The sequence below is a fragment of the Oncorhynchus gorbuscha genome, linkage group LG09 (assembly GCF_021184085.1).
Source record: "Oncorhynchus gorbuscha isolate QuinsamMale2020 ecotype Even-year linkage group LG09, OgorEven_v1.0, whole genome shotgun sequence".
Classification (NCBI taxonomy): Eukaryota; Metazoa; Chordata; class Actinopteri; order Salmoniformes; family Salmonidae; genus Oncorhynchus; species Oncorhynchus gorbuscha.
Window position 1 is genome coordinate 85535841 of NC_060181.1, and position 16277 is coordinate 85552117.

The 16277-nt window shown below is 41.3% G+C and overlaps 1 protein-coding gene across 1 annotated transcript in view; it reads right to left on the bottom strand.

The window, feature by feature from the left end:
- uxs1 (UDP-glucuronate decarboxylase 1) overlaps positions 1–16277 on the bottom strand; it is a 101287-nt gene that overhangs the window by 25340 nt on the left and 59670 nt on the right. The window contains exon 10 of the mRNA XM_046363743.1: positions 6009–6128. Within this exon, the coding sequence (XP_046219699.1) occupies positions 6009–6128 (120 nt within the window). The remainder of the gene's footprint in view (positions 1–6008; positions 6129–16277) is intronic.

The window sequence follows — 16277 nt, forward strand, 5'->3', positions numbered from 1 at the left end:
GTAGTAGCAGTTGTATTAGTAGTAACAGTGGTAACAGTGGTATTAGTAGTAACAGTGGTATTAGTAGTAACAGCGGTAACAGTGGTATTAGTAGTAACAGTGGCAGTAGTAGTAACAGTGGTAACAGTGGCAGTAGTAACAGTGGTAGTAATGACAGTAGTAACAGTGGTATTAGAAACAGTAGTAACAGTGGTATTAGAAACAGTAGTAACAGTGGTATTAGTAGTAACAGTGGTATTAGTAGTAGCAGTTGTATTAGTAGTAACAGTGGTAACAGTGGTATTAGTAGTAACAGTGGTATTAGTAGTAACAGTGGTAACAGTGGCTGTAGTAACAGTGGTAGTAATGACAGTAGTAACAGTGGTAGTAATGACAGTAGTAACAGTGGTATTAGAAACAGTAGTAACAGTGGTATTAGAAACAGTAGTAACAGTGGTATTAGTAGTAACAGTGGTATTAGTAGTAGCAGTTGTATTAGTAGTAACAGCGGTAACAGTGTTATTAGTAGTAACAGTAGTAACAGTGTTATTAGTAGTAGCAGTTGTATTAGTAGTAACAGTGGCAGTAGTAGTAACATTGGTAACAGTGGCAGTAGTAACAGTGGTATTAATGACAGTAGTAACAGTGGTATTAGAAACAGTAGTAACAGTGGTATTAGAAACAGTAGTAACAGTGGTATTAGAAACAGTAGTAACAGTGGCAGTAGTAACAGTGGTAGTAATGACAGTAGTAACAGTGGTATTAGAAACAGTAGTAACAGTAGTAACAACGGTAACAGCAGTAACATCAGTAACAGTAGTAGTAATGACAGTAGTAACAGTGGTAGTAATGACAGTAGTAAAAGTGGCAGCATTAACAGTTGTAAGAGTGGAAGCAGTAACATATGGCAACAGTGTAACAGTGGTAGTAGTAACAGTAGTAACAGTGGTAGTAGTAACAGTAGTAACAGTGGTAGTAGTAACAGTGGTAGTAGTAACAGTAGTAACAGTGGTAACAGTGGTAGTAGTAGTAACAGTGGTAGTAGTAGTAACAGTGGTAGTAACAGTAGTAACAGTGGTAGTAACAGTGATAGTAACAGTGGTAACAGTGGTAGTAGTGGTTGTAGTAGTAACAGTAGTAACAGTGGTAGTAGCAGTAACAGTAGTAACAGTGGTAGTAACAGTAGTAACAGTGGTAGTAACAGTAGTAACAGTGGTAGTAACAGTAGTAACAGTGGTAGTAACAGTAGTAACAGTGGTAGTAACAGTAGTAACAGTGGTAGTAACAGTAGTAACACAGTGGTAGTAACAGTAGTAGCAGCGGTAGTAACAGTAGTAGCAAGCGTAACAGTGGTATTAGTAGTAACAGTGGCAGTAGTAACAGTGGTAGCAGTGGTTGTAGTAACAGTAGTAACAGTGGTAGTAGTAGTAACAGTAGTAACAGTGGTAGTAGTAATAGTTGTAACAGTAGTAACAGCGGCAGAAGTAACAGTGGTAAAATTAACAGTGGTAGTAATGACAGTAGTAACAGTGGTATTAGAAACAGTAGTAAAAGTGTCAGCATTAATAGTTGTAAGAGTGGTAGCAGTAACAGGTGGCAACAGTGTAACAGTGGAAGTAGTAGTAGTAACGTAGTAACAGTTGTAGTAGCAAAAGTAACAGTGCTAGCAGTAACAGCAGTAACAGTGGTAGTAGTAATAACAGTGGTAGTAGTAGTAGTAACAGTAGTAACAGTGGTAACAGTGGTAGTAGTAGTAACAGTGGTAGTAGTAGTAACAGTGGTAGTAACAGTAGTAACAGTGGTAGTAACAGTAGTAACAGTGGTAACAGTGGTAGTAGTGGTAGTAGTAGTAACAGTAGTAACAGTGGTAGTAGTAGTAACAGTAGTAACAGTGGTAGTAGTAGTAACAGTGGTAGTAACAGTAGTAACAGTGGTAGTAACAGTAGTAACAGTGGTAGTAACAGTAGTAACAGTGGTAGTAACAGTAGTAACAGTGGTAGTAACAGTAGTAGCAGCGGTAACAGTGGTATTAGTAGTAACAGTGGCAGTAGTAACAGTGGTAGCAGTGGTTGTAGTAACAGTAGTAGCAGTGGTTGTAGTAACAGCGGTAACAGTGGTATTAGTAGTAACAGTGGTTGTAGTAACTGTAGTAACAGCAGTATTAGTAGTAACAGTAGTAACAGTGGCAGTAGTAACATTGGTAGCAGTGGTTGTAGTAACAGCGGTAACAGTGGTATTAGTAGTAACAGTAGTAACAGTGGAGTAGTAGTAACAATAGTAACAGTGGCTGTAGTAACAGTAGTAACAGCGGTAACAGTGGTATTAGTAGTAACAGTAGTAACAGTAGTAACAGTGGTATTAGTAGTAACAGTGGTATTAGTAGTAGCAGTTGTATTAGTAGTAACAGTGGTAACAGTGGTATTAGTAGTAACAGTGGTATTAGTAGTAACAGTGGTAACAGTGGCTGTAGTAACAGTAGTAACAGCGGTAACAGTGGTATTAGTAGTAACAGTAGTAACAGTAGTAACAGTGGTATTAGTAGTAACAGTGGTATTAGTAGTAACAGTAGTAACAGTGTTATTAGTAGTAGCAGTTGTATTAGTAGTAACAGTGGCAGTAGTAGTAACATTGGTAACAGTGGCAGTAGTAACAGTGGTATTAATGACAGTAGTAACAGTGGTATTAGAAACAGTAGTAACAGTGGTATTAGAAACAGTAGTAACAGTGGTATTAGAAACAGTAGTAACAGTGGCAGTAGTAACAGTGGTAGTAATGACAGTAGTAACAGTGGTATTAGAAACAGTAGTAACAGTGGTAACAGTGGCAGTAGTAACAGTAGTAACAACGGTAACAGCAGTAACATCAGTAACAGTAGTAGTAATGACAGTAGTAACAGTGGTAGTAATGACAGTAGTAAAAGTGGCAGCATTAACAGTTGTAAGAGTGGAAGCAGTAACATATGGCAACAGTGTAACAGTGGTAGTAGTAACAGTAGTAACAGTGGTAGTAGTAACAGTAGTAACAGTGGTAGTAGTAACAGTGGTAGTAGTAACAGTAGTAACAGTGGTAACAGTGGTAGTAGTAGTAACAGTGGTAGTAGTAGTAACAGTGGTAGTAACAGTAGTAACAGTGGTAGTAACAGTGATAGTAACAGTGGTAACAGTGGTAGTAGTGGTTGTAGTAGTAACAGTAGTAACAGTGGTAGTAGCAGTAACAGTAGTAACAGTGGTAGTAACAGTAGTAACAGTGGTAGTAACAGTAGTAACAGTGGTAGTAACAGTAGTAACAGTGGTAGTAACAGTAGTAACAGTGGTAGTAACAGTAGTAACACAGTGGTAGTAACAGTAGTAGCAGCGGTAACAGTGGTATTAGTAGTAACAGTGGCAGTAGTAACAGTGGTAGCAGTGGTTGTAGTAACAGTAGTAACAGTGGTAGTAGTAGTAACAGTAGTAACAGTGGTAGTAGTAATAGTTGTAACAGTAGTAACAGCGGCAGAAGTAACAGTGGTAAAATTAACAGTGGTAGTAATGACAGTAGTAACAGTGGTATTAGAAACAGTAGTAAAAGTGTCAGCATTAATAGTTGTAAGAGTGGTAGCAGTAACAGGTGGCAACAGTGTAACAGTGGAAGTAGTAGTAGTAACGTAGTAACAGTTGTAGTAGCAAAAGTAACAGTGCTAGCAGTAACAGCAGTAACAGTGGTAGTAGTAATAACAGTGGTAGTAGTAGTAGTAACAGTAGTAACAGTGGTAACAGTGGTAGTAGTAGTAACAGTGGTAGTAGTAGTAACAGTGGTAGTAACAGTAGTAACAGTGGTAGTAACAGTAGTAACAGTGGTAACAGTGGTAGTAGTGGTAGTAGTAGTAACAGTAGTAACAGTGGTAGTAGTAGTAACAGTGGTAGTAACAGTAGTAACAGTGGTAGTAACAGTAGTAACAGTGGTAGTAACAGTAGTAACAGTGGTAGTAACAGTAGTAACAGTGGTAGTAACAGTAGTAGCAGCGGTAACAGTGGTATTAGTAGTAACAGTGGCAGTAGTAACAGTGGTAGCAGTGGTTGTAGTAACAGTAGTAGCAGTGGTTGTAGTAACAGCAGTAACAGCGGTAACAGTGGTATTAGTAGTAACAGTGGTTGTAGTAACTGTAGTAACAGCAGTATTAGTAGTAACAGTAGTAACAGTGGCAGTAGTAACATTGGTAGCAGTGGTTGTAGTAACAGCGGTAACAGTGGTATTAGTAGTAACAGTAGTAACAGTGGAGTAGTAGTAACAATAGTAACAGTGGCTGTAGTAACAGTAGTAACAGCGGTAACAGTGGTATTAGTAGTAACAGTAGTAACAGTAGTAACAGTGGTATTAGTAGTAACAGTGGTATTAGTAGTAGCAGTTGTATTAGTAGTAACAGTGGTAACAGTGGTATTAGTAGTAACAGTGGTATTAGTAGTAACAGTGGTAACAGTGGCTGTAGTAACAGTAGTAACAGCGGTAACAGTGGTATTAGTAGTAACAGTAGTAACAGTAGTAACAGTGGTATTAGTAGTAACAGTGGTATTAGTAGTAACAGTAGTAACAGTGGTAACAGTGGTTGTAGTAACAGTAGTAACAGAGGTAACAGTGGTATTAGTAGTAACAGTAGTAACAGTGGTATTAGTAGTAACAGTAGTAACAGTGGTATTAGTAGTAACAGTGGTATTAGTAGTAACAGCGGTAACAGTGGTATTAGTAGTAACAGTGGTAGTAGTAACAGTGGTAGTAGTAGTAACAGTGGTAACAGTGGCAGTAGTGGTAGTAGTAGTAATGACAGTAGTAACAGTGGTATTAGAAACAGTAGTAACAGTGGTAACAGTGGCAGTAGTAACAGTAGTAACAACGGTAACAGCAGTAACATCAGTAACAGTAGTAGTAATGACAGTAGTAACAGTGGTAGTAATGACAGTAGTAACAGTGGTAGTAATGACAGTAGTAAAAGTGGCAGCATTAACAGTTGTAAGAGTGGAAGCAGTAACATATGGCAACAGTGTAACAGTGGTATTAGTAGTAACAGTGGTAGTAGTAACAGTAGTAACAGTGGTAGTAGTAGTAACAGTAGTAACAGTGGTAGTAGTAGTAACAGTAATAACAGTGGTAGTAGTAATAGTTGTAACAGTAGTAACAGCGGCAGAAGTAACAGTGGTAAAATTAACAGTGGTAGTAATGACAGTAGTAACAGTGGTATTAGAAACAGTAGTAAAAGTGTCAGCATTAATAGTTGTAAGAGTGGTAGCAGTAACAGGTGGCAACAGTGTAACAGTGGAAGTAGTAGTAGTAACGTAGTAACAGTTGTAGTAGCAAAAGTAGTAACAGTGCTAGCAGTAACAGCAGTAACAGTGGTAGTAGTAATAACAGTGGTAGTAGTAGTAGTAACAGTAGTAACAGTGGTAGTAGTAGTAACAGTGGTAGTAGTAGTAACAGTGGTAACAGTGGTAGTAGTGGTAGTAGTAGTAACAGTAGTAACAGTGGTAGTAGTAGTAACAGTAGTAACAGTGGTAGTAGTAGTAACAGTAGTAACAGTAGTAACAGTGGTAGTAACAGTAGTAACAGTGGTAGTAACAGTAGTAACAGTGGTAGTAACAGTAGTAACAGTGGTAATAGTAATAACAGTGGTAGTAGTAGTAGTAGTACAGTGGTAGTAGTAATAACAGTGGTAGTAGTAGTAGTAGTAACAGTGGTAGTAGTAAAAGTAATAACAGTGGTAGTAGTGGGTAACAGTGGTAATAGTAACAGTATTAACAGTGGTAGTAGTAGTAATAACAGTGGTAGTAGTAATAACAGTGGTAGTAGTAATAACAGTGGTAGTAGTAATAACAGTGGTAGTAGTAATAACAGTGGTAGTAGTAGTAATAACGGTGGTAGTAGTAACAGTAATAAGTGGTAGTAGTGGGTAACAGTGGTAGTAGTAATAACAGTGGTAGTAGTAGTAACAGCGGAAGTAGTAACAGTGGTAGTAGTGACAGTAGTAACCATAGTAAGAGTGGTAATTATAGTGGACGTACGGTGAGGGGCTCTCCCTGTAGAGCCTGCAGTATGAAGTTGCTGACCACACGCCCGTCGTTCATGTGCATCCGGGACCCAAAGGTGTTAAAGATGCGTGCCACCCTCACCTCCACTCCTTCCTGTGAGCACAGGAAGAGGAAATAGAGGGGTGAGTGGAAAAGTACGCAAAAAAAAGAAAGGGGTTATGGTTTGTGTCAACGACCTACCCTAACGCAATGATGAAACAACCTCATAGGTCGAGGACATTACGCAATTCATGAGTTATTAGCATATAATTACCATTTAGTGTTTTCTAATACAAGGTGAAGAGGGAACCATAAAGTAAACAAACATAACCAAAAAAAGTCAGATTTGAGTTACTCCTAGCTCTATGATTTACAGGCTTCAGACTAGTTTCACGGACAAATACATCTTTGGGGACTTAAAATCACCAGGCACAATATTGGTACCCTTTCGAAACCTGTACGCAGAACATCAAAGATGAATAAACACAATCCGATCATTATATTAAGAAAACAACAAGCCATCTGTTGCGCTAGTTTTGCTCAATTCTACTCGAAAAGCTGATTCTAACACGCTTGCGTCATTTGGTAAAGTTTTTAAAGTCAATAGAAAAAATGTGTCTTTGCAGGATCTCTTCTTTTCTAGTATCGGTCTGTTTCTCCATCTAACGCAAAGTGTTTTGTTGTGATCTGTACACCAGATTAATGTATGTAAGCAGAAGCAGAGAACATTATATTCTGGGGAGGTGCTGTGTGTGGAGGGATTAGCAACATTTACACATAAAGCCCTATCGACTGGGCAAGCTTTATCGCTGGTACACATACACAGCTCCTTGGTCCACCAGCTGACAAACAAACAAAACGATTACAAAAATCTCACACAAACAAAAATACACACAAGAATTGTCAGTTCTGTGTGCTGGGTGATTTCTCAGACAGGTTTGGAAATTTGGCCTCCTGGAAGTGCGTGCCTTTGCTCCAGCCTTTGCTCCAGCCTTTGCTCCAGCCTTTGCTCCAGCCTTTGCTCCAGCCTTTGCTCCAGCCTTTGCTCCAGCCTTTGCTCCAGCCTTTGCTCCAGCACACTAGTGTTGGGGAGGAACAAAACTCAGTAGCTCTTCAGGACCGACACTGGACACCCGCCGGCCTACAATCTCATACTATCCCTGCATGTAAAATCCTGACCTAACCTGATGGATAGACTGAGTTGCACCTAAGTGATAACCAATCAATCACACAACTCAGGTCACACTCAGAATTAGTACATATTGATCTGATCGTTTTTTAAAACTCTGTTTGGCCCATCCTAAGCATGGTCTGGAACAACTAGGGCAGTGTATGAAATGGCACCCTATTCCTTATATAAAACCCATGTCACACCCTGGCCTGACCAAATTAATTAAGACAAACATACTATACTTCGACCAGGGCGTGACATTAGGCTACAATCAATATTTCTTTTTTCAATTACGAAGGATTTTGTCATTTTATTTTTAGGTCACATTCATATATTATAAATAGCGAAAAAGAGCGACTGACTTTGGCTTTATTATTTCTTCCTCACAGTTTACACAAACTGAAGACATTTACATAATTGACACAATCAAACATGGCATACAAAATAGCACGAAAAAACACTTAGAATAGATAACACTATTGGAAAAGAACCTCAGCAAAAAAAGAAATAGCCCCTTTTCAGGGCCCTGTCTTTCAAAGATAATTCGTAAAAATCCAAGTAACTTCACAGATTGTCATTGCAAAGGATTTAAACACCATTTCCCATGCCTGTTCAATGTTAAGACACTAACAGCTTACAGACAGTAGGCAATTAAGGTCACAGTTATGAAAACTTTTAAGGTCACAGTTATGAGGACACTAAAGAGGTCTTTCTACTGACTCTGAAACACACTAAAAGAAAGATGCCCATGGTCCCTGCTCATCTGCGTGAACATGCCTCAGGCATGCTGCAAGGAGGCATGAGGACTGCAGATGTGGCCAGGAGAATAAATTGAAATGTTCGTACTGTGAGATGCCTAAGAAAGCGCTACAGGGAGACAGGACGGACAGCTGATCGTCCTCGCAGTGGCAAACCACGTGTAACAACACCTGCACAGGATCGGTACATCTGAACATCACAAATGCGGGACAGGTACAGAATGGCAACAACAATTGCGCAAGTTACACCAGGAACGCACAATCCCCCCATCAGTGCTCCGATTTCAAGTTTTCATACATTTTTCGGAAATTCTGAAATTTTCGGTAATCGGTAATTTTGGACGCCGATTTTGCCGATTGTTCATCACCTTCTTATTTTCAATGAAGGCCTAGGAACGGTGGGTTAACTGCCTTGTTCAGGGGCAGAATGACAGATGTTTACATTGTCAGCTCAGGGATTCAAATCGTGCAACCTTACGGTTAACTAGTCCAACACTAACCACCTGCCTCACGAGGAGCCCGCCTGTTATGCGAATGCAGTAAGAAGCCAAGGTAAGTTGCTAGCTAGCATTAAACTTAATCAATCATAATCACTAGTTATAACTACACATGGTTGATGATATTACTAGTTTATCTAGCGTGTCCTGCGTTGCATATAATCAATGCAGTGCGCATTCGCGAAAAAGGACTGTCGTTGCTCCAAAGTGTACCTAACCATAACCATCAATGCCTTTCCTAATAAAATCAATACACAGAAGTATATATTTTTAAACCTGCATATTTAGCTCAAATAAATCCAGGTTAGCAGGCAATATTAACCAGGTGAACTTGTGTCACTTCTCGTGCGTTCATTGCACACAGACTCAGGGTATATGCAACAGTTTGGGCCGCCTGGCTCCTTGCGAACTAATTTGCCGGAATTTTACGCAATTATAACATAACATTGAAGGTTGTGCAATGTAACAGAAATATTTATTTTCCACCCGTTAGAACAAATACGGAACGGTTCCGTATTTCACTGAAAGAATAAACGTCTTGTTTTTGAGATGCTAGTTTCCGGATTCGACCATATTAATGACCTAAGGCTCGTATTTCTGTGTTATCATGTTATAACTAAGTCTATGATTTGATAGAGCAGTCTGACTGAGCGATGGTAGGCAGCAGCAGGCTCATAAGCATTCATTCAAACAACACTTTCGTGCATAATGCCAGCAGCTCTGCTGTTTATGACTTCAAGACTATCAACTCCCGAGATTAGGCTAGTGTAACGATGTGACGTGAAATGGCTAGCTGTGTGCTAATAGCGTTTCAAACATCACTCGCTCTGAGACTTGGACTAGTTGTTCCCCTTGCTCTGCATGGGTAACGCTGCTTCGAGGGTGTCTGTTGTCGTTGTGTTCCTGGTTCGAGCCCAGTTAGGAGCGAGGAGAGGGACGGAAGCTATACTGTTACACTGGCAATACTATAGTGCCTATAAGAACATCCAATAGTCAAAGGTATATGAAATACAAAATGGTACAGAGAGAAATAGTCCTATAATTCCTAATAACTACAACCTAAAACTTCTTACCTGGGAATATTGGAGACTCATGTTAAAAGGAACCACCAGCTTTCATATGATCTCATGTTCTGAGCAAGGAACTTAAACGTTAGCTTTCTTACATGGCACATATTGCACTTTAAACTTTCTTCTCCAACACTTTGTTTTTGCATTATTTAAACCAAATTGAACAGGTTTCATTATTTATGAGGCTAAATTGATTTTATTGATCTATTATATTGAATTCAAATAAATGTTCATTCAGTATTGTTGTAATTGTCATTATTACAAATACATAAAAATACATTAAAAAATAGGCCGATTAATCGATTTCAACTTTTTTTTGGTCCTCCAATAATCGGTACTGGTATCGGCGTTGAAAAATCATAATCAGGCGACCTAGAGTTGTAAGGCAGGTCTTCACAAGACATCACCGGCAACAATGTCACCTATGGGCACAAACCCACTGTCGCTGGACCAGACAGGAATGGCAAAAAGTGTCACGGTTTTGTCTCACCAGGGGTGATGGTCGGATTTGCGTTTATAATCAAAGGAATGAGCGTTACACCGAGGCCTGTACTCTGGAGCGGATCAATTTGGAGGTGGAGGGTCCGTCATGGTCTGGGGCGCTGTGTCACAGCATCATTGGACTGAGCTTGTCGTCATTGATGGCGATCTCAACGCTGTGCGTTACAGGGAAAACATCCTCCTCCCTCATGTGGTACACTTCCTGCAGGCTCATCCTGACATGACCCTCCAGCATGACAATGCCACCAGCCATACTGCTTGTTCTGTGCGTGATTTCATGCAAGACAGGAATGTCAGTGTTCTGCCATGGCCAGCGAAAAGCCCGGATCTCAATTCCATTGAGCACATCTGGGACCTGTTGAATCGGAGGGTGGGCGCTAGGGCAATCCCCCCTAAAAATGTCTGGGAACTTGCAGGTGCCTTGGTGCAAGAACTGGCAAATCTGGTGCAGTCCATAAGGAGGAGATGCACTGCAGTACTTAATGCAGCTGGTGGCCACACCAGATACGGACTGTTACTTTTGATTTTGACCCCCTCCCCCTTTGTTCAGGAACACATTATTCCATTTCTGTAAGTCGCATGTCTGTGGAACTTGTTCAGTTTATGTCTCAAATGTTGAATCTTATGTTCATACAAATATTTACATGTTAAGTGTGCTGAAATAAACGCAGTTAACAGTGAACGGAAGTTTCTTCTTTTGCTGAGGTTATAACACAAACACTTAAATACATGATTAGGCTACAGAACATTTCTCTTGATGGGAAAATTGTATTGTGTAATTTTTATTTTTATTTTTTTAAGATAACTGAATACATTGAACCTTTTACACTCGTGGGAATTGGCCTGTAGAGATAGGGCTATATTGAAAAGGTTCTTACAGAAGAAATATGGAGAGCATATGCATAACCATGGTAGAAATGAAAAGGGAACAGTTTGGAGATTATGGGACATTTTCTAGACTAAAAGGTGAGGACACAACAGTTCACCAGACAAGACTGAATCCAAACATTACATTTCTGTGCATTTTACATTTACTGCACTTTTCACTACACTTAAGATAAGAACATGATAAGAATATCATTGGAAAATGTGGGTTAGGTGCAACAAAAGACAAAAAAAAGAAAACCATTTTGTTGTCTTTTGTTGCACCTAACCCACATTTTCCAATGATATTCTTATCATGTTCGGGGTATTTTCAGATTTAGTCATCATCAAGTGTAGTGAAAAGTACAGTAAATGATTCAGTCTTGTCAGAGAGGTCAAACTGGTTTCTCCAAGTGGCCACACCCATCTCCAAAGTGCACAGTTCCTAAGTAATCTGAATGCACTTTTATGATTCAAAGAGTCTTCAACTATAAGGTACTATACGTTTTTTTAGTTTTTTTTAGCTCTCCTAGCTGTGTCGTTGAGGAACTAGAACAAGCACACCTGTTGTCGATTTGTTTGGAACACAGCCCTGCATTACCGTCATCACACAATTACTGATATTGTTTGCGCAAGCCACAAACGATCCATTATAAATCGCAATCTGGGTCACAATTCGAAAGCTTGTTTTATTGCCAACATGACTAGTTAAATGAGGCCTCCTGAGTGGCACAGCAGTCTACTGCATCGCAGTGTTGCAGCGTCACTACAGCACAGGGGTTCAATCCCAGGCTGTGTCACAACCGTCTGTGAACAGGAGTCCCAGAGGGCGGTGCACAATTGGCCCATACATCAAGTCCTCTTAATTTACAAAATTTCCCTCACTCAGGCAACAAAAAATGTGTAAAAGTTGCCCAATTAGCGGGAGGGATGTGGGCAACTTCTTGTCACATGCGGTTCTAAAGTTCAGAGCAGCAGTCAGTCAAAACCAGGCTGTATCACATCCGGCCCTGATTGGGCGGTACACAATTGGCCCAGTGTCGTCTGGGTTTGGCCGTTATTGTAAATAATAATTTCTTCTTAACTGACTTGCCTAGTTATTTAAAAAGGTGAAATAAAAAATAAAAAATACGAAAACATACAGTGCAGAGCTTGATCTCTGACATCATGTACTGTACAGCATGTTACTGCACAGCCACTGTAATTAAGGCACTTATCAAAGACAAAATCTGCCATTTTCAACCCATATACGGGAAGACAGAGGCTGTGAGTGGAAAGGGCTACCCAAGTATTTGGCCTCCAGCAAATCGATGACCTTAACCAGGTGTTTGGCCTCAAAAGCTTGTATGGAATTATCTTCTGGATAGTACAGACTAGATGGGAAGAATAGAAGGAAGGAACTAAAGCTGTGCACTTAACGTATTCTATATGGAAAGCAGATAACTCCTCATCCAAGAGGGGGATCTAGCTGTCCTATAGAGAAAACAAACCAGAGATCCACACACACTCATCACCACCACACACACACACTTTATATAAACCATTCAAATAAAAGCAGACAACACACACAACCAAAAACCCACATATAATTGATTATCTGTAGCCTAGCTGGTTACATCACCATCATAACAAGAATAGTCACCCCTCTTCATCTCCAAAGTTACGACACCTACGAGTTCTATTTTTAGTGTCAAAACATGAATAAAAACATGAAGACCTTATATAACAGACTACCTTGAAAATGTAGGGCATGCTAAAAGGCTGGTAATATACAGTGCCTTGCGAAAGTATTCGGGCCCCTTGAACTTTGCGACCTTTTGCCACATTTCAGGCTTCAAACATAAAGATATAAAACTGTATTTTTTTGTGAAGAATCAACAACAAGTGGGACAGAATCATGAAGTGGAACGACATTTATTGGATATTTCAAACTTTTTTAACAAATCAAAAACTGAAAAATTGGGTGTGCAAAATTATCTCCATCCCTCAGCCATTTAGCACAACAGTGGTGGGGAGAATGCTTTGCTATACGTTCCACTTCATATGGAGTGTTACCCCTCCTGCAGTGGTAAAATGGTTGGGTAGAGTTGGGCTTCATGTGCTAATAAAATCAACACTATTCACTTTCAATTGTAGATGCTCCTGCTGTCTTTCTGTTGTATTGCTCCTGTATTGGATTTTTAGACACTTTCTACTTCCACTCTACCCCTCTGTACCCCTCTACCCATGTGTACCCCTCTGTACCCCTCTACCCATGTGTACCCCTATGTACCCCTCTGTACCTCTCACTACCCATGTGTACCCCTCTAACCATGTGTACCCCTCTGTACCCCTCTCTACCCATGTGTACCCCTCTCTACCCATGTGTACCCCTCTCTACCCCTCTCTACCCATGTGTACCCCTCTCTACCCCTCTCTACCCATGTGTACCCCTCTCTACCTCTCACTACCCATGTGTACCCCTCTGTACCGCTCACTACCCATGTGTACTCCTCTGTACCCCTCTCTACCCCTCTGTACCATTGCGATGTGTGATTGCTAGCTGCTCTCTCTACTCTGGGTAATTATAGTGTACAAAGCCAGCTAAAAGGTGCCGCACAATCCCCCTTGACTCATCTAGAGAGGAAAAAGGCTAGGAACAGATAATTTAAAGGCAAGAAAGAACACACTACCCAAAGAAATGGAAATATTGTCTTGTAGAACCAAACTGATAATGAGGTGCCTGTCATGCTGTGGCCTAAGAGCTAAAAGCCTGCCTTCCCCAGTATCTCTGAATAACATACCTGTCTGGTATGGCAACTCTGCACTGGGTTTCCTATCACAACACAGGGAGATATAACCTGTTTATCTGCGGGGGAGGAGAGACAATCTCATTCTCCCAGAGAGAATGGATCCAGGACATTGCTAAACATACTTTCTTTTCACTTCTGCTCAAGTTTTGTTCCGCCCAGCTTTTAGAACCTGCACTCTGATGTGGTGCCGTGTACACACACACAAACACACACACTGGCAAAACTATGTAAATGTAAATAACAGCAATAAGGTCTGAGGTAACTGCAGTGTTTTAATACCATCCTCCAAAAACACACACCAATCCTAAAGTACCGGCACTTACACCTGAGGAATGGAAATGAAGGGGACGACACTGAGGGAACATTAATAGAACAACAAGAGAACAATAAGAGTACAATCTGTCATTAACCACCACGCAAAAGCTAAGTCGCCCGCATTGAGGAAAACATTGAGCCGCCGACCAAGTTCCCCTCCGCTCACGAGGATTATGCACTCTCATTCTCCATAGCCGACATGAGTAAGTCATTTAAGCGTGTTAACCCTCACAAGGCTGCCGGCCAGAAGGCATCCCAAGCAACGTCTTCAGAGCATGTGCAGACCAGCTGGACATATTAAATCTCTCCATATCCCAGTCTTTTGTCCCCACCTGCTTCAAGATGTTCACCATTGTTCCTATACGCAAGAAACTGTACTAAATGACTATCTCCCCGTAGAACTCACGTCATCATGAAGTGCTTTGAGAGGCTAGTTAAGGATCATATCAACTCTACCTTACCTGACAACCTAGATCCAGTGTGCAGTGCAATAGCCATTGAACTGAACACTGCCCTATCCCACCTGGACAAGAGAAATACCTATGTAAGAATGCTGTTCATTGACTTCAGCTCAGCCTTCAACACCATAGTACCTTCCAAGCTCATCATTAAGCTCAGGGCCCTGGGTCTGAACCCCTCACTGTGCAACTAGGTCCTGGACTTCCTGACTAGCACACCCTAAGTGGTGTGGGTAGGCAACAACATCCCCGCCACGCTGTTCCTCAACACTGGGGCTCCGCAGGAGTGCATGCCCAGCCAACTCCTATACTCCCTGTTCACCTATGACTGCGTGGCACCGCACATCTCCAAATCAATCATCACGTTTGTTGACGACACAGCAGTGGTGAGACAGCCTACAGGGAGGAGGTGCCAGGTAAATAAATAACCTATCTGTCCTCACATTCCTGTTGTCCAGGAGGTGAGGGCCCTGGTGAAGTGATGCCAGGTAAATAAATAACCTATCTGTCCTCACATTCCTGTTGTCCAGGAGGGTGAGGGCAGTGTGCAGCGCAATGGTGATTATGTCATCCATGGATCTGTTGGGGCAGTAGGCAAATTGGAAGGTGGAGTGTGTTGGGGAGGGAGGTGGTGTTGTGGTCTTTGACTTGTCTCTCAAAGCACTTCATGATCCCTTTACACTTGTGTGTATAAGGTAGTAGTTTTGGAATTGTTAGTTAGATTGTTAGTTAGATTAGATTACTCGTTGGATATTACTGCATTGTCGGAACTAGAAGCACAAGCATTTTGCTACACTCGCATTAACATCTGCTAACCATGTGTATGTGACAAACAAATTTGATTTGATTTGTGTCGGGGAGGGAGGTGGTGTTGAGGTTGACTTCATGATGACAGAAGTGAGTGCTACAGATTGGTAGTCATTCAGTTCAGTTCCTTTCCCTTTCTTGGGTATGGGGATGATAGTGAATATCTTGATAACGGCCTGAGCTAGAGAGAGATGGAAAGTGTCAGAAAACACAACAGCTAGGTGGTCTGCACATGCTCTGAGGGTGCGGCTAAGGATACAGTCTTGGCTGGCAACATTGCGAGGGTTGGCACGTTTGAATGACTTACATAGGTATCCCCATTACCTTTCCTTACTTACGTCCTCTGTGGAGCCGGTAAGCACAAAGCTCACGTGGTCCTCAAAGTCTCTCCTCGGCAGCTCAGAGTCGTTATGTTTGAAGCGTGAGAAAAAAGGCGTTTAGCTCGTCCGGTAGGTCGGCATTGGTGTCCGCGACGTGACTGGCTTTCTTTTTGTAATCCGTGATCGTTGGAAATCCCTACCACATACGCCTTGTGTCTGACCTGCTGAATTGAACTGTTCTAGCTATACTTGTGTCTCGCCACCCTTGATCGATATGCGTAGGTCGTATTCGTGCCGTTTAAACATACGGCAAAGTGACCGGTGACACCTTGTGTTTATAAGCAGCATCTCTCTCCTTCAGCTTCCCGACAAGGCCGCCATCAATCCATGTTTTTTGATTTGGGGAAGTTTTGAAAGACACCATTGGTATCATAACAAAGCTTTTTTTTTATGAATCCGATGAGTCGGCGTATTCATTGATGTTATCCCCAGGAGCGACCTGGAACGCGGTCCAGTCCACATGATGACAACAGTCTTGGAGCATGGATTCTGATTGGTCAGAACAGCGGTGTACAGACGCCAGAACATCCCTCGAGTATTTGTAGCCAGGAAGGAGCAAAATGAAGTTGTGGTCCGATTTGCCGAAAGGAGGACGGAAGAGGGCTTATACCTGTGTAGAAAAGACATGCAGCAGTGGTCAAGCTTGGAGT